The following is a 16,217-nucleotide window of genomic DNA, read 5'->3' on the forward strand; positions in this document are numbered from 1 at the left end:
CGGAAGAGCAGAAGGGAGGGGGTAATGGCGAAAAGGGTATATAGACTGTGGAAAGCTCCGGAAAGGTTAGAGCCAACGGCGCAGCTTGGGGTTTGATTGACCCGGACTAGTGGCGGTCCTCGAGGCAGAAGGAGAGGAGCAAACTATAAGTCTGCGCGGCGCGGGACCCGCTCGACACGAGTCGATGGAGAGAAAAGCCTCGAGAGCAAGGTGCGGCACGCTCCACGCAAAAACGTGTTTCTTTCTGTTTTTATACCAGCGCAGAACGGCCCAGATGAGCAAGTTTGGCCCAAGTCGGATTCGAGAAGACTTGCCGTTTGTGTGCTGAAGATCGTGACCGTCTGTGGCGAAGTACTCTCTCAGGATAAGCGCCCGCTGTTTGCGCTCGTTTATTTAAGAAGACTTCAGCTATGACGTCATCCCGATATTCCCCACGTGGCTCAATTGTTCCGTCACTTCTCCGTCCGGACTCAGATTAGCCTTTGTTTGCCTCCATCGCTTAACTTGCTGCCCCACGTACTCTACAGTAGTGGCATGCTGCTGTGGAACAGTTGCATGCCTTTCTCGGTTAGGTCCTCTTTGCTACCTACATGGGGTGGACCAGCCAAGGATGAACCGCCGGCGCTCCTCTCTGCGGAATCTCGGCAAATTTTATACTCAGGGTGACCTGTTCACTCCATTGTTCGCCTCGCCAGCTCTCTTTGCACAACAAAGCCACATCTACCTCAGAGAATGGACATTAGCACGTCAGCGCTGAGCAAAAGAAATCATTGTGGAAACTGACTGTTCGCTATGGCTCGCTCTGACGACGACTGACGCAACTCTTGATTCTGACGTCATGTACCCTCCCCGCCTTATAATACCTAACCTCTCTTCGTTTTCAGCGACTGACACAATCCAACCACTCAAACCACTCCATCTTCTGCACTATGTCTCAAATCCCAAAACAATTTCAGCGTGGCTTCAAATACCCCGTCCTCGACCAGGATCTCCCTGGCACGCAGCAAAAGCTCGACCCTCCACCTCTGAGTGATATTACCGCTGACGGAAAGCCATACAAGGCTGCCGGGAAGCTCGAGGGCAAGAAGGCCATTGTCACTGCAGGGGACAGTGGTATCGGTCGCTCTGTCGCTCTCCTCTACGGTACGCACTTTCCGCACCTGCTCAGCTAACCTATCTTAGGCTCACTGGGTGCGTTTATTTCTGTCAAATAGCTCTTGAGGGTGCGGATGTCACCTTGACCCATCTTCCGCAGGAGAAGAAGGATGTGGAAGAGACGAAGAATGATATCGACAAGAAGACAGGTGGCAAGCGCAAGATCACCCTTGTCGAAATTGATCTTGGCTCCGAGCAAAATTGTCAAGAGTTAATCAAGAAGCACAAAGCGGAGCATGGCGACACAATCGACGTCCTGTATGCTGATCCCGCGCGCACCTTCTTTTAATTACCTTCTCATTCTAATCGTCTCTATCTATGTACTGTATAGCGCTCTCAACCACGGCCTCCAACACGCAAACACCGACATAACCACCCTACCCACCGAAGACTGGATGGAGACCTTCCAAGTCAACCTCCACTCCTTCTTCTTCATTGTCAAGGCCGCTCTTCCAAGCATGCCAGAAGGCGGCTCCATCGTCATGAACGCCTCCATCAATTTCGCCATCGGTCATCCGGAGCTAATCGACTACACGGCGACGAAGGGTGCCATGATCGGATTCATGCGTGGTTTGAGTAACCAGGTTGCGCCGTCGAAGGGTATTCGTGTCAACGGTCCGTATACCTTCCTATACCTCCACCGGTTCTCTTCCATAATATGTTCTCTGATCTTTTGTTTCTTTTGTCTTTTATTACCATCATTGTCGATAGCCGTCGCCCCAGGACCTATCTGGACACCGCTCATTCCTGCTACTATGACAAAAGAAAGCAAGGAAACTTTCGGATTGTCGACACCACTCGGACGTGCAGGCCAACCGGTCGAGATCGCTACATCTTTCGTTTTCCTCGCCAGTGCCGATTCCAGTTACATCACGTTCGTATTTGGTTTTTTTTTCTCCTCCGTCATGTTGAGATACCTATTGCTAATAACTACCCCTGTTACCTTTGCGATGTTTAGTGGTCAGGTATTCCACGTCAACGGCGGCAGCGTCATTAACTAGACCTTGGCGATAGAAGTTTGGGGGCGTTTATAGTTCTCTCGCATACACAGAAGAAGTCTCGTCATAATCACGCATCTTTGTATCTCTACCACCCGCTTTGAAACTTGCAAACTGTATCATAGCCCCTAGTCATTCGTGAAGCGAATTTTTAAGTCGTCGATTGTCCGAAAAACTCTATTCATCTAATCTACACATTCATCTGCTGCTCGAACATCCTCACTCTGTCCTTCACCGACGACCGGACCACCGCAGCATCACCAGCACCAGCGTCGTCCTCCTCAGCCGTCCTCTTCGCCGAAAGTCCCCTCCCCGAGGCACCCCCAAGCCCAGCACCCGGACTCGCCGTAGATCCAGCCAACAACCTCGCCTTCAATACCTCGCCCGTATTAACCCTAGGCGAATTAACCGACTTGGGCTTGGGGAACCGTCTGGGTCCCGGACTCGAGGTGCCATTAGTAGTACCACCACCACCACCAGTGAGAGCATCTCCATCGGTACGAGACCGAATCATGGGGATCCTCGATCCGCCAGTTCTACTCCGAGGAGACGTCGAGAGTGATGATTCGACTGCGGCAGTTTGTGGTTGGGGTTGGGACTGAGATCGAGTCGCGCTGATGGAGGCGGGCTGCGCGAGCCTGAGAGTGCTATTGAGAGCGAGGTGTGAACCGTCCGTAGCCGTAGATGTGGGAGGAGGAGGGAAAATGGGAGCAGTGTGCTTGGGCACCCCGGCCGAATCGGGCGTGCGTGGTTGTTCCTGTTCACGAGGGAAGAATCGGTTGCGGCGTTTGTGTCCTTCTATTGCAGTGGTATCAGATGGGTGTGAGTGTGCCGGTCGGTTCGAAGGGGCTATGTCTCCGAGTCGGTACGATGACGAAGGAGATATCAATGAACCATGGTCCGTATCCATATCCAGTTCGTTATGAGAGGCGGGGAGATCCGACACCGCCACCTCGCCCTGAGCTGTATCTGCAGGCGGTGATGAAGCTGATGATGAAGGCCGTGATTCCGTACGATTAAAATCATCTTCTTCATCAAAAGCATCATCAGGATCATAACATCCCAGAGGGGTTGAACAGGACACGCCACCCCTGCCGGCCTGAGTCGCACGCTTGCCGTGATCGTACTGGCTTGGATGATGATGGCAATCATCCGTACGTGAACTTGAACGCGAGCTTGTCAAACTTCGGCCTGTGTTGGACGCCGAGTCGGAAGAAGAACTTGAAGCAGAACTACCCGACCCATCAGTCAGGCTAGCCTGTGCGCTGGTCCAGGCAGGTTTTGGCAACTCCTCTGTGTTTCTTGTTCTCGATGGGGATAAAGATGCGAGGGAGGAACCATCGACAGTTGTAGTGTTCGAACTCAAAACATCGTGGTCGCTGTCACGGTTGACTGCGATGTTTGATGTCGATGCCGTCGTCGGTGCGTGACGACGGAGTTCACTCCCCGCCGCCCCAAACGAGACGAAAGCAGAAACGGCTGAAGCGGCGGTCGCGCGTCTTTCAGAAGGGGGAGACGGCAATCGACGGCGTATCGTGGATGGAATCTTCGTCAACGTTGATCCACCCTCAAGAGAGGATCCGTTATCCAACGTCCCTGGCTGACAATGCGTGTCCGAAGGCCCGGGGTGGTTACGAGCGGTACTGCTGGGAAGACCAGACGCGGATAGTTTTTCTCGAACGCGTCGCGCAAAGGATGATTCGACTTTGATTTCGGTTTCGAGATTTGAGTTAAGGTTCGAGGTTCCGGTGGCGTGGGACGCGTAGAGTGCCTCGACGGCGCGGCGCTGAGTGGTGAGCGAGGGAATTGAGACGTCGAGAATATTGCTCGAAGTCGAGGGAAGACATGGCAGCGGCCGTGAACACGTTGAAGAAGACGAAGGGAGGATGCTCGGTCTTGGTGTCACGTCGTCATTTTCTTCCTCCTGCGGTATGTCTCCTAGTTGAATTCTTGGTAATGGTTCATCGTCTTCTAGTGCCTGCCTCGTTTGACGCAGAAGACGATCGATCTCGTCTTCTGATGCCGAAGAGGCGGTGAGACGCGAACCCGTACGAGCTTCTGCCGTGCGTCTCGATAATCGAGTCAATCTTGACGTGCCTGGTCCCTCCTCCAAATCTGGATCTCCGGTGGAAGAGAGACGAGAGTGATTCCGAGTTCCCTCCGACAAATGCTCAGATGAAGATGTCGGAGAGTGGTTTGTTACGACGAGCTCTTCATGTCGCGCTCGTTTCTCGTCCGACGTGACTCGTTTCGGAGATGAGCGTACAAGGGTTGGAGAGGAGGCTGTGCTTTCTGTCGTTGTGTTCGAATAAGGACGAGCATGGGCGTCCATAGACATCGGGGTCTGCTTCAAGGTTGTTCGACAGGTTGATCAGTAAGAATGGACGCCACAAGGTGCGCTTAAGCGCGCGTTCAGGGTTAACGTTCAGGGAAGTTACGAACCTGGTAGGCAAGCTGGGAAGGCGCTTTCGTCCTATAAGAGGGCAGTGTTCCGGCGCCAGCCTTTGTTTCGTCTATGTTGAAGTGCCCTTTTGAGGGCACATCGATGCCGTTCATGCACCGATATTGATCGACGTTGAGATTATCCGCTCCACCCGCGCAGAGTAACGGCGGTGAGTCGATGGAGAGCATATTGACGATCCTGATTGGCAGTGCGACAGAGACGTCACTAGATCCTGAAATCGTGACGCGAATAGCATAGTCGACGGCCAAAAGTTTTGACCTCGCGACAGATAAACAATCCTGCTGAAGAGAAGTGCCCAGGCATGATTCAGCTGCAGGAATGGCGGACATAGTGATGAGGAGGACATACTGGTATCATGATAGAATGACAGAAGTCTTTCTCCTCATCTGCGGCTACTCCAATCCACCAGCCTTTGGCACTCGCATGTCCTTTGACACCATATTCTCCCATCTCCAATCGACTCTCCGCCACTTCCCGGACGACGACGGACTCAGAGTACTTGCTAGACTCCACTATACCGACCTTCTGCGACTTCGGATGGCGGGGCTTGTAGACCGTTGTTGTCTGGACCAGCACTAGGGTCACGCTACGCACAACACGTTGCCTAGTGTTCTCTACGTGGATTTGGACGTAGCACTGTTGACCCGCGAAGTAGCTTAAACGGGGCAGTCGTGCTGTGAGCTTAAGCCTTGGGCAAGTGTTTCCATCCCCACGGGGAAATGATTTGACCGCAGTTGAGACGAGCGGCCGCGGGGCTGGTACCAATACGCTCTGCAGGGAGAGCTGTGGCCACACCGAGCAGACACGGTAAAAGTGCGCGAGAGAACGAGTTCCTGTGTCGGGATCCTTCACCTTGATTGATCTTCCCGCCGGCTGTCAGTATTCGAGGGTAATTAAAAGTGGTAGGTAGAATGAACTCTCACATCATCGTGATGTATCGCACTGCGACACCTGGCATATCCACCGTCCCCTTCGCGTCCCCGCCTTCTTGCTTGACAGGCAGACACATCTCGAATGGAAAAGTGTGGATCCCCTCTCGACAGCTGCGGTAACCTTCCTCATCGCCTTGCTCAGGACCGTCGAAGTAGATCTGATCGCTGGCGTAGCTCACGTCCTCCAGGCGTTGACTGCATTGGTAGAACACATGCCTGTGAGTACTCTCGGCGAGACACTCGAACCCGATGATGCGCAACTTCCCATCCTTCATCAAGACGGGAGACTTCTTTTTCGACCTCTTTGGAGTACGGATAACCAATTGCCCCGAGATGCTCTGTCCTTGGACGAACGTGTCACAAGAAAGCAATAAGTCGACCTCTACTCTCGCTTTCGATTGAGCTTTCTCCAGGGTGAGTGGCTGGTTGATCATGGAGATAGTCTGTGGCGATGATCCTGGTGGCGGAATCGTGGGAGAAAAGACGATGGAGGTACCGGACTTGATTTTTGAGTTGGCGTTTCCGAGTAAAGAATTGAGTTCCGTGGCCTGCTTGGCGGGGGAGGCCTCAGCACTGAGTAAGGTCCTATGTCGCCGCAGAGAAGGCTGTTCGACTTGTCCTGCACCGCAAGATTGCATCCGACTAGTCGCAGGGCATGAGCGGGGTGATGGACGGGCTTCCCTGACGGGGATGTCTTGAATGTCGTGGGCATCTAGACCGGCGGGTTGGACAAGTATGGAGGGTTGATCCGTTTGTGGGTTCAGGGCGACATGGGCGGCATGGAGCGAAGATGATGATGAGTGTGATGCGCGTATAGGCTGCATGAAAGGATGAGACTGTGTATCAGAGCTTTCAGGCAAACCTTCGCCGTGGCAGAAGCTGTCCGAAGCGATACATGCGGAGGATATGCTTGATATGGTGCGGGGTTCGCCCAAGCCAAAACCTAAGCCGGTTGATCGTCTGGAGAGCTCTGGCATCGTCATGTCGGTTTGGAAGAGAGGTGAATAATCAGACGGCAGAAAATGAAACATTGCACCGATTCACGTACCTCCATTGCGAGGTAGCCCGGCCGACAAGTTATGTTTGTTTCAGAACTGGAACGTGTCATTTGGAAGTCTCAAGATCTTCACCACTGCCGCAGGCGAATGATGTAGTTCCCAAGAGGAGTAATCAGATTATGTATTGACCGTATCTAAGGTAGAATTGTAGGGATGGATAACTGGACAGTTCCGTACACGGACGACGTCGTGGTCAAAAACAAGTCAAAAGTGTGGTGATGATGATGAGCCGAGTGGATGGGTCAGTGATCGGCCCATGCACGTGGCTCAAAGCATGGCGCCACTCGGAAACAAACCAAGCATCGGAAGCTTTTGGGACACTTTGTCAGGGCCGATGGTTCAACTTCATGCTCGGGGTACGTCAAAGCTGAGTACATCCGCTCATCTTGTAGCACAATGACTTAGGTAGGAGGATACGTTAGCACTAACAGGCGAGTAAGCGAGGGCGAGCTAAACGTTGGCTGTGAAGCAAGAAGTCTTTTGACATTGCAAGAGATGGGTCGTCATTGAATCGAAGACCCAACAGATAGATTGAGGCAGGTAAGATGTTGGAGAAAATGAAGACACTGGGAACGCACTTTGGCGTATTTCACAAAAAAGAAAAAAAGGTGATGACGGCAAGAGAAGGGGGAAGGGGAATGGGGAAGGGAGACAGTTGTATGGGTGATGCACAGAAGGGAGTTGTGTGAGGCTAATGCTACATTCGAGGCGAGCTTTCAATCCGATAAATAGGGGGAAGTAAATAGAGGGGTTGTAGTGTAAGTATAAGATAAGGGTATGCAAATTGCAAGTCCGTGTCCGTGAGGTTTTGCTGACAGAAAGAATATTGCGGGATAGACAGAATGCAGACAACCGAAGACAATTACCAGTGTCCAAGCTTGACAACTGAACGGTCGAAGCCAACCTCCAACCAGGGCTCCGACTCCTCCGTCTCCTTACCGACACCCGTCCCGACAAACCCGACACGCTTGTAAACACCAGCGGCGGCGGGGTTATCGTGGGCGACGTAGAGCACGAGACTCGACTTCGTCTTGAGCAGGTGCTTGCATACCCAACGAACTAGGCGTTCAGCACATCCCTTCTTTCTCCACCGAGGGTTGGTGTAAACTTTGGTAATCGCTGCGACGTCTGATGATTGGCGGCACGAGGCCACGATGGAGGATAGCTCGGGGCGTCGGCCAGCTACTCGGGCTTCAAGGACCCAGATACAGCGGTGACGGATCATGTACGCGGCATCCTTAAGAGCTCCCTGTTCCGACAGAATGAATGGTTCCTGATATAACCGAGTATTGTCAATACATGATATGAAGGAAGGAGCTAAGGGTTTGCACGTACTGATGTCGATGCAAAGCCTTTGCACAGGTCGGCAACCGCCTCCAGATCACTTTCTACTGCCAAGCGGGGAACGTAGGTGATGTCGTTGAAGAGCGTCATGCGCCTGTCGACAAACGTCTCCCGTGTGCAGGTCGCGAATTTCGCTGCGTAGTAAGGCTCCTCGTAGAACGCAACCCGTGTAAGGGTAGACCACAAGTGTCTGAAGATGCGGGTGACGGGTTCTGGTGCGAAGACGGAGAAAACGCGCTCCACGGGGACGTGCTCGGCGAGAGTGTAGACGAGTTCTTCGATGCGAGGCATGAGGTATGATGATGTGAGGGCCTCGAATGGTGCAGTGGCGAATATGAAGATAGGCGATGATCCTAGGGGACCATTTCCGCAGGAGAGGACGAGGTCGATGGATAGAGATGATGTACCGTTCACAGACCGATAGGACGAACAGGTCATCCAAAAGGTGTTGGGATCGCGCCTTGGAGATGAGGCGGACGCTATTGCGTGTGGGTACATGATATTTGAGTCGCGTTCGTTGTTGCGGAATGCTTCCCAAACACTGGAAGGTAGTGAGCTTGCATCGTCATAGACGTGGACAAGGGGTTTGGTGATGGCGACGGGCATGTTAGAGGATGAGGGGAATGTTCAAAGGACGAGGATGGAGGAGAATGTGACGGGAAGGTAATGGATGAGAAACTGGAAGACATCGACTTAACGACAACTGCTTAAGTACCTCGATATTCAGTAGGCTGTTCAAGGTATGAAGGAGTTGTGGCGAATAAATGACTCAGCCTCCTAGGGACGAGTCAAAAATCCCCTTGATGGGACGGAGGTCGAAGCCATCCGCCTGGCGCGAGATCCACGCATACACTCGATGTGACCGAATCCTGTTCCTAGTGAAACATACGCTTCGTTGTCGTGACAAACCAGGGAACGCAGCCACCGACGCTGGATCCAATCCAAACTGAACCGCATACGGGCCGCAGCTATGCTGATGAGAATGGTTTACGCGAGCCGTAAATTCTCCCCAATCAATTTTGAGAACAAGGCGGAAAGGATGTTGTCCGAGCATTTGCGAAGGAATAGGCATACAGTATGCCGGCGAGGCTGCTCACGCAGCACAGCGCAGCGAAAATGGATCAGGTCACGGCCAATCCTGATACATGTCAAGAGCACATGGACCGCATCAAAACAAGATGCCTTTGAAACTGAACAGAGAACCTGTATTTTGCAAACGGGTCCGTTTGCACAGGATGGCATATTGACGAAGCGCTGAGGCGTCTGGGCGGCTGAAACCGGTGGCAAGTGTCGAAAACCCTACAAATCTTCGATCTCAGGAAAGTTGAACACTCAAGATAAACATACGTACTGAGATAGTCAAAGCTGAATCTGAACGAAATGACTCGGTGCACTTATGATCCGTCGCGTTATCGAGTGTGATCCCTATGAAATCCTGTGCATGCCTGGGTACCATAGATTGACTCACGACGGGAGCGCATTGAGACTTTTGTTTCTCTATATGGATATCGTGAATTGCAATGATCCAAGCGAAAGACAGACGGAGGTGATGAGAGTCCTCGCAGTCCTGTTCCGCGGCTCGACGAGGATCGGGATTGATGAGAAACGTCGAGTTCAACTCGAAAGGCGGGCCAGCGACGTCGGTCGGAAGCGTGAGAAAACACTCGCTCGGTGCCGGATGAGTGGCGAACGGCAACGGACGCGCCCTGCAACCCAGTTTCCTGAGCCACTTCAGACGAGTACGCCCAACCGGTGCATTTCTCATCATCCTGTGATACTCGTATCGCGATATTCGCCTCATGGCCGCAAAAACTGCAAAATTACACACGAATGTGTCACATCGAGCCAGGGACAGAGAGGCTCTCGAGCGCAAAGTCGTGTTCAAGAGCGTCCTCCATAATCCATTTCACATAGCATGGTTGCTACAATCACTCTCTCTAATTTTAACACAGAACTGAGATTTTCATATCTAGGCCATCTGTACCGGCGAACGTACAAAATACCGCTCTTGCCCGACTTCTCGCCATGATCGAAGGTGTTTCCGAGTATCATCTTGCTCGTGAGCACGCCAGCCGGAAGCGGAAAGCTCAAAGGAGCGCGGAGGCTCGAAAGATCAAAAAAGGGCAGAAAATACCCTTGGAAAATGCGATGCTCGTGGATACGGCAGAGGCTGGTCCATCTCAGCCTGCTGGAGAAGCGTCATCTTCGGATGCAGCGCTTCGTGCGCCCGCGATTCTTCGGCATATATCAGTCGGCATAAACGAAGTCACCAAGCGTCTCGAACATCAAGCCAGGTCACACCGCGAAACCATCTCTGTCTCAGAGAATCATTCCGATACATCTCAATCAAGAACTGCAATCAGTGTCGTCTTCGTCTGTTTATCTGATGTCGACCCTCCGAACCTCATAGCCCACCTGCCCCAACTGATCGCTGCTTGTAATTCCCATTCCACTCCCGGCAGCTCTGAAATTTGTCGACCGACTATCAAGCTCGTTACGCTTCCCAAACAAGCCGAGTTCACCTTGGCCGAAGCCATGGGCTTGAGACGAGTTGCAACCATAGCCATTGATGTATGTTCCGCTTTTAATGCCCGTTTTGCTTCCTCACTAAGATAATATCGACAGGCTGCTGCTCCTTGTCTATCAGAATTAGAAACTGTTATCGATTGTGTCCCCTTGTTGAACGCTCCTTGGATCACTCTCCCCGACCCGGCTTCTCATCGCTTGGAACCAACCCACATTAAGCAACTGCGGACCACCGCGCCAAAGGACATGAAGGCCGCCAAGGAACTTCGTGCTAAAGGCCGAGCGGCTGCGAAGGAGAGGAAGAAACGTCCGCGCCACGAACCTGGTGGTATGTTGAAGGGATCTAAAAGGGTCAAGATATCGACGGCGTCGGTGTGAATATCCTGAGTAAATTAGCATCTTTGTCGCACATGTAGCAGTACCATTGGGCCTTGTTCTTCTACGAGAGCATGGAGACATAGGTGTTGAATGTTGAACTTGGCGTGATCCGTTGCCGCGGTATTCTTCCGCTTTTGAACTGTAGAGGTGAATGAACTACGGCGCACCGGACCGGGGCGCCACAAAGTCCTCGTTCGGCACGCAACGCCAACTCTGATCCCTCTCATCTTCGTGGATCACCTTTCTGTGGTTCCTACCGATCCTACAGTACTTGATATGTTCATTGCTATAATCGGTACTCGTTTCTCCGGAAAGTCGGAGATTGCTAACTATCTCGTCAACCACAAAGCTTTCATCCCCGTCAAACTCGACCCCGAGCGCAGACACCAGGTAAAGACGCCACTTGCTGCTATACATTCGCCGTGCCGCTTTTCATGTGCTAATTTTGGTTCTTACCATCGTAGAGAACCCAGTCAACTAGTCGAGCAGACTCCTACTCCTCGGTCAGGCCAAATGGATATATACCTGGGCTCGAAGATGACGAATCCAATGGAGTACTTGGGTCCACAAACTCGTTCCTCTCCCTGGCCTCGTCAATCCCACCGTCACCTACATCCAGCAACAGACCACCAAGATCATCGGAGCTCGAGCCAATGTTGTTTGACTTTGAATCTCAGATGTTGGACTACGTGACATTGCATTGGTCCAAAAACTTCGTCACAACCGATCTAAATAATACGGATGTTCTCGATAAATTCATCAAGCGGCCTTGGTTCATGCTCATAGGCGTCGATGCCCCCATTCTACAACGATTCAAGAGATCAATCAGGTATGTCTACGGGTGGATCACCTTGCGATGTTATTCTCAACTGCCTGTTCAGTTCCTATGAGGGCTCACTTGAAGACTTCGTCCGCGATCATGATGTTCTAGTCTACGGCTCCGAAGACGTTCAAAGAGATGAGAGAGAAGCTCATGCACTTCATAACATGAAAAAACTTGCGACGATACATATCGTCAATGAATTTGACTCTGTCTCAGCTCTGCATTCATATCTTGACGACATTGACCTTCTCAATGGCGATCGACTGAGGCCCAGTTGGGACACCTACTTCATGGTGAGCGCACGTATGTCTTATCTCCGTAATTCATCAATCTCACCTGCGATTCCTAAGAAATTAGCATCTTTGGCATCTATGCGATCCAACTGTATGAAACGTAGGGTCGGTGCAATCCTTGTGAGAAACCACCGGATCGTGGCAACAGGGTCCGTGGACGATAATAGGCTCAGACGACAATATCGGCGATCACTGACCTCCATTTATTTCCAGATATAACGGCACACCGCGTGGTCTTACCAACTGCAATGAAGGAGGTTGCGCTCGTTGCAATGGCCTGACTTCTCTGAAAGAGGACTGTCTGTGTCTACATGCAGAAGAGAATGCCCTTTTGGAAGCTGGCCGTGATCGGATTGGCGATGGAGCCGTGCTGTATTGCAACACGTCAGTCCACCTTTATCTCAAGTTCATCATGACCTTGTCACTGACATACGGAGGCCGCACAGATGTCCATGCCTGACGTGCACCATCAAGATTGTACAATCAGGCGTAAAGGAAGTCGTCTACAACCTCAGCTACAAGGTGTAAGTCAACTGTCATCATTGCTACGCCATCGTGCTCACTTGCTTCGGATCATTATCAGGGACGATGCCTCCGCACAGATCTTCCAAAATGCTGGCATCGCTTTACGAAAACATGCACCCCCGCCTGATACTGTTTGAACCGTAAATGACATACAATATACCCGAATTATTTGATTTATACAGATATCAATATTTGAGCAACATTTTGTCGAATATCCCACCTCTCCTCCCTCAGGAACGACGCGGGCCCTTCCACCGACCCCTCTGTCGACGAGAGTACCAACCATACTGCGTCAGCGTTATTCCGTGCCAACTCCTCGTATAGTTGCGTAGCACAGGACTGTAGTTCTTCGTGCACATCGGCATGCAAAAACCGCCTAAACAACGTGGAAGCTTCCCAAGTAGCTAAATCCGGCGGCCTCACGTACTTGATGGCAGCCGTCATCGTCTTCATCACCGACCTGTATAGCCTATGTGAGTGGGTATAAGCAGACTCAGTCCCAGTGGCGCCTGGAGCCCGACGTGCAAGGGCGCTTTGAGAATCGGCAGTATTGAGGGTGCTGAGCAATTTCTTGAAGCGTGGCCAAATGTCATCCCATACCCGTTGATGCATGAAGGATCCTACGCTTGTGGCGAGGGCTTCCACGAGTCCGGCTGTGGCACTAACGACGTAAGGCTCCGGATCCGACAGTCGATTAAGAATGAAAGGCCAAGCCTTGTGAATCGAGGGTAACAAGGCTGACTCGGGAAGAACGGGTACTGCGGTCGAGAGGAGGACCAGGATTCTTGCTCGGATCACGGGCGAAGAATGGGTGAGGAAATATATTGACCGAGAGACGATTTGAGTTGTCAATGCTTGTGTAGGAGTAGGAGGTGGCGGAGCGTTGGGATCAGGTTCCTGACGGGCCTTGGCTTCATCGTCCTCCTCGGGCGGGTTGCTATGCTTGCCCCATGGTTCATGAGGTACTGGCCCGTAATCAGTGCTGTCTTTCTCCTCCTCGGGTGGCGTATCATTCCTATGGACAAACCAGTCCGAGAATGATTCCAGCCATTGTTCATCCGGAGGGGTAGATGTAGCGAGGACGGGATCCACTTCCCGAGCCAGATGATTATCATCGTCTTCTCCCACGGCCCTCACTACTTCTCCCAACACCTCAATCAAACCTTCGACGACCACGCCATAACCGTGGTATTCGTCCAATCTGTCAAAACATTCCTCCACGACGTCTCCGGCTTTAGTGACGACGTCACGGCCGACAAGGCGAATGAGCACCACGAGGACCTTCGTGGCATCGATATCCAGCAGCTGACGGGTAAGTCGCCGCGAGACAGCGTCCAAGGCGTAATCAAAATTGGACAGAAGGAGATTGGCCGGAGATGCGTACGACGTACTCGCGGTGATGTAACTGAGCGCCGCTAATCCTGTGGTGGACAGAAATACAACCGGAGAGATGACGGAATGAAGTACCGGGTAGAGAGTGTGCAATAACAGAGGGGTAAATTTAGCTTGAAGGATGCCGGATGTTATGCTCAGAAGATGCAGGCTGAGGGCCCTAAGCAAATAACGCTGTGCGGGAGAAGGACGGGACAGAGAGCGGGTATGTTTTGCGATGCGAAGGGATGGGTCTAGAGCTTGAGAAATTAATCCTCTCACATGCTCTACCGGTGCGTCCGGCTCGAGAGTTTCGCTATCCGTGGCAATGGGAGTGTCCTGGAAGTCAGCGACGTCGCTTTCGTCCCATAGGTCCGCGATACTCCTGGCAATCCCTCGGGCCATCTTCTGAGACCTTCGGCTCCGTGGGGTAGTCAGGGTGGAGGGCACGTCTCCTCCATAAATATCTATGCCGCTGATTCCCTCGAGGAGTCGACAGGCGCACCATAGCGATGCAGTGGCGAACATGTCTCGTCGATTACGCCCAACCCCGACAAACCATTCCACGGAGTACAGGCCGTCATCTCCGCTGGCTTTGCCTAGACTACGAAACATTCGTTCCAAGGATTGCTGTGTCGACCGTGTGGCGACATGCCGTAGATTGACGTGCGGAAACCCAATGGAGGTGTCTGTAGCATTGTTCTCGAGCATCAGTTGTGCCTCGGAGACGCCAGTGGCGGTTATTGAAGGAGAGTCGAACTCCAATACGGAGAGGAGTCGCCATCCCCATTTTTCGACACCGCCCATAGGTCCCAGTAGCGACCCCACGCCTCTCGAGATCGTCGCGAATGCGCCACCCGCTGTGGTGTTCTCGCCGAATCGATAAAATGGAAGGCGACAAACGGCCTCAATTTGACCGGTGACGTGCTCAACCTTTGCATCCGAGTGCGACGTAATAAGGCGAGGAAGGGATGAGAGGTTTTCTTTGGTTGTTTGGAGTATAGTTTGGAGTAGCGTTTGGCGGGCACCTGAAGCAGGGTCCAGCAAGGCTCGCAGGGACCTTACCGCCTGCTCCGAGGCAGATTCGTGTGGCGAGTTAGAGATCGATAGAAGAAATGACAATAAGAGCGGCTGTGCTCTCGGAAAGGTGAGGGAGGTTTCGGACAGTATGGACGCGGAGAAGACGGCCAATGCGTGCAGAGCAGATGGATTGGTGTGAGATACTAGCGGTGTCAAAGTGTTGAGAGCTATGATAAGTTGTGAAGTGGTTGCTTGTAACCAACTTGGAGTTCTAGGAGTCGTGTATGGTCCTGAGTCGCGTCCTGCATCCTGAATTGTGTCTACCGCCAGACTGGCTAAGTCGTCGAGATCGGTAACGTCGCGAATGGCCCCTTCTTTGATGCAGACTTGGTCGCCGATGGAACGAGTTACAACGACCTGTAATATCGACAGAGCTTCGGCAACAATGTCACCGTTTGCCCAACCTCTAGTCGTGGATATGCCGAGGGCTACCCTAGTCATTGTGCTGACCACTCCGGGTACAATGGACGGGACAAAACCATCGGGCGCGTAGATTGCGATGAGGTTATGGAGCACCTCCAAAGAATGCCGCTGCAGGGGCAGATGTGGTGAACTAGAAGTGACGATCAGATAGTTCAATGTCTGTCCAAGGATGGGTATGAACTTTGGTGATTGTGTATGGACTCGGAATTTGGTCAAAACGTCACGACTGCGCGATATGGTTCCGGGTGCGAGAAGGGGATCCTCGTCCTCGCGTCGTTCCCGCGTCAAGGCATGGAGACAGCGAACAGCAGCATCCTTCGTTTCATCATCTCTGTCCTTCCCTTTTCCTTTGCCTTCGATCCCTCCGACCACTGCTCCACAAAGCATGAATATCTGTTCCCAAGCCCGCACGTCACACTCCCACCACCAGCTTTCGCAAAGAATACCGAGACAAAGCAAAAGTTTCTCCATGACCTGGTCTGGGATAGCGGAAGAGGGATTGCGTTGGAGGATGGAAGTGAGAGGAAAGAGCGCATAGGAAACAAGCGATGACGATAGCACGGCGCCGGCCATTTGTTGTTCCTGCAATATGTCTAGCAACGAAGTCAATAGAGACAGAGCCCGTGTTACGGAGGCAGGATTGAGCTGCCAGTTCTCGAGCAAAGGGACGCAAACTGCCTGGAGCTATAAGTGCATAGTCAGACAACAAGCTTTGAGCAGATATCGTTATTGACTTACCTTCTTGAACACATCTTGCGATGAAGTATCAGGCATTTTTCCTAAGTAGTTGGTACAATCTTCTGCGCTGTACCTCAAAGACGAGTCTCGGGACTCAAGCGGGACTGGT

The 16,217-nt window shown here is 52.2% G+C and overlaps 8 protein-coding genes across 8 annotated transcripts; 4 read left to right on the forward strand and 4 right to left on the reverse strand.

Moving 5' to 3' along the window:
- Positions 1-929: 929 nt before the first annotated feature.
- STEHIDRAFT_88976 (NAD-P-binding protein) lies at positions 930-2,165 on the forward strand (the record flags this gene model as incomplete). The annotated part of the gene is made up of 5 exons (XM_007298200.1): positions 930-1,143; positions 1,215-1,413; positions 1,487-1,770; positions 1,867-2,029; positions 2,114-2,165. The coding sequence occupies 5 exons, from the start codon at positions 930-932 to the stop codon at positions 2,154-2,156; spliced, it is 903 nt and encodes a 300-aa protein (XP_007298262.1). The 3' UTR covers positions 2,157-2,165.
- Positions 2,166-2,341: 176 nt separating this feature from the next.
- Positions 2,342-5,252, reverse strand: STEHIDRAFT_136171 (uncharacterized protein; the record flags this gene model as incomplete). The annotated part of the gene is made up of 3 exons (XM_007298644.1): positions 4,966-5,252; positions 4,596-4,898; positions 2,342-4,497 (listed from the first exon to the last, which is right to left on the reverse strand). The coding sequence occupies exons 1-3, from the start codon at positions 5,065-5,067 to the stop codon at positions 2,344-2,346; spliced, it is 2,559 nt and encodes an 852-aa protein (XP_007298706.1). The 5' UTR covers positions 5,068-5,252.
- A 284-nt stretch (positions 5,253-5,536) lies between these two features.
- Positions 5,537-6,187, reverse strand: STEHIDRAFT_46342 (uncharacterized protein; the record flags this gene model as incomplete). Its single annotated transcript, XM_007297928.1, has 1 exon — positions 5,537-6,187. The coding sequence occupies one exon, from the start codon at positions 6,185-6,187 to the stop codon at positions 5,537-5,539; it is 651 nt and encodes a 216-aa protein (XP_007297990.1).
- A 1,282-nt stretch (positions 6,188-7,469) lies between these two features.
- On the reverse strand, positions 7,470-8,557 carry STEHIDRAFT_46629 (uncharacterized protein; the record flags this gene model as incomplete). Its single annotated transcript, XM_007297950.1, has 2 exons — positions 7,470-7,880; positions 7,943-8,557. 2 exons carry the CDS (start codon positions 8,555-8,557, stop codon positions 7,470-7,472), a joined length of 1,026 nt encoding a protein of 341 aa, XP_007298012.1.
- Positions 8,541-8,951, forward strand: STEHIDRAFT_117253 (uncharacterized protein). The gene has a single exon (XM_007298645.1). The coding sequence runs from the start codon at positions 8,716-8,718 to the stop codon at positions 8,899-8,901; it is 186 nt and encodes a 61-aa protein (XP_007298707.1). The 5' UTR covers positions 8,541-8,715; the 3' UTR covers positions 8,902-8,951.
- A 799-nt stretch (positions 8,952-9,750) lies between these two features.
- Positions 9,751-10,855, forward strand: STEHIDRAFT_46064 (uncharacterized protein; the record flags this gene model as incomplete). The annotated part of the gene is made up of 3 exons (XM_007297895.1): positions 9,751-9,869; positions 9,925-10,522; positions 10,577-10,855. 3 exons carry the CDS (start codon positions 9,751-9,753, stop codon positions 10,853-10,855), a joined length of 996 nt encoding a protein of 331 aa, XP_007297957.1.
- A 276-nt stretch (positions 10,856-11,131) lies between these two features.
- Positions 11,132-12,633, forward strand: STEHIDRAFT_46902 (uncharacterized protein; the record flags this gene model as incomplete). The annotated part of the gene is made up of 7 exons (XM_007297963.1): positions 11,132-11,245; positions 11,506-11,684; positions 11,821-11,971; positions 12,029-12,120; positions 12,185-12,355; positions 12,418-12,495; positions 12,555-12,633. 7 exons carry the CDS (start codon positions 11,132-11,134, stop codon positions 12,631-12,633), a joined length of 864 nt encoding a protein of 287 aa, XP_007298025.1.
- A 37-nt stretch (positions 12,634-12,670) lies between these two features.
- On the reverse strand, positions 12,671-16,144 carry STEHIDRAFT_127040 (ARM repeat-containing protein; the record flags this gene model as incomplete). The annotated part of the gene is made up of 2 exons (XM_007298646.1): positions 12,671-16,054; positions 16,109-16,144. The coding sequence occupies 2 exons, from the start codon at positions 16,142-16,144 to the stop codon at positions 12,671-12,673; spliced, it is 3,420 nt and encodes a 1,139-aa protein (XP_007298708.1).
- Between the last annotated feature and the right edge of the window lie 73 nt (positions 16,145-16,217).

The sequence above is a fragment of the Stereum hirsutum genome, assembly GCF_000264905.1.
Source record: "Stereum hirsutum FP-91666 SS1 unplaced genomic scaffold STEHIscaffold_1, whole genome shotgun sequence".
Classification (NCBI taxonomy): Eukaryota; Fungi; Basidiomycota; class Agaricomycetes; order Russulales; family Stereaceae; genus Stereum; species Stereum hirsutum.

Excerpts from the sequence above, each read along its gene's own strand:
- STEHIDRAFT_117253 (XM_007298645.1), top strand. The coding sequence starts at position 8,716 with ATGACTCAGCCTCCTAGGGACGAGTCAAAAATCCCCTTGATGGGACGG.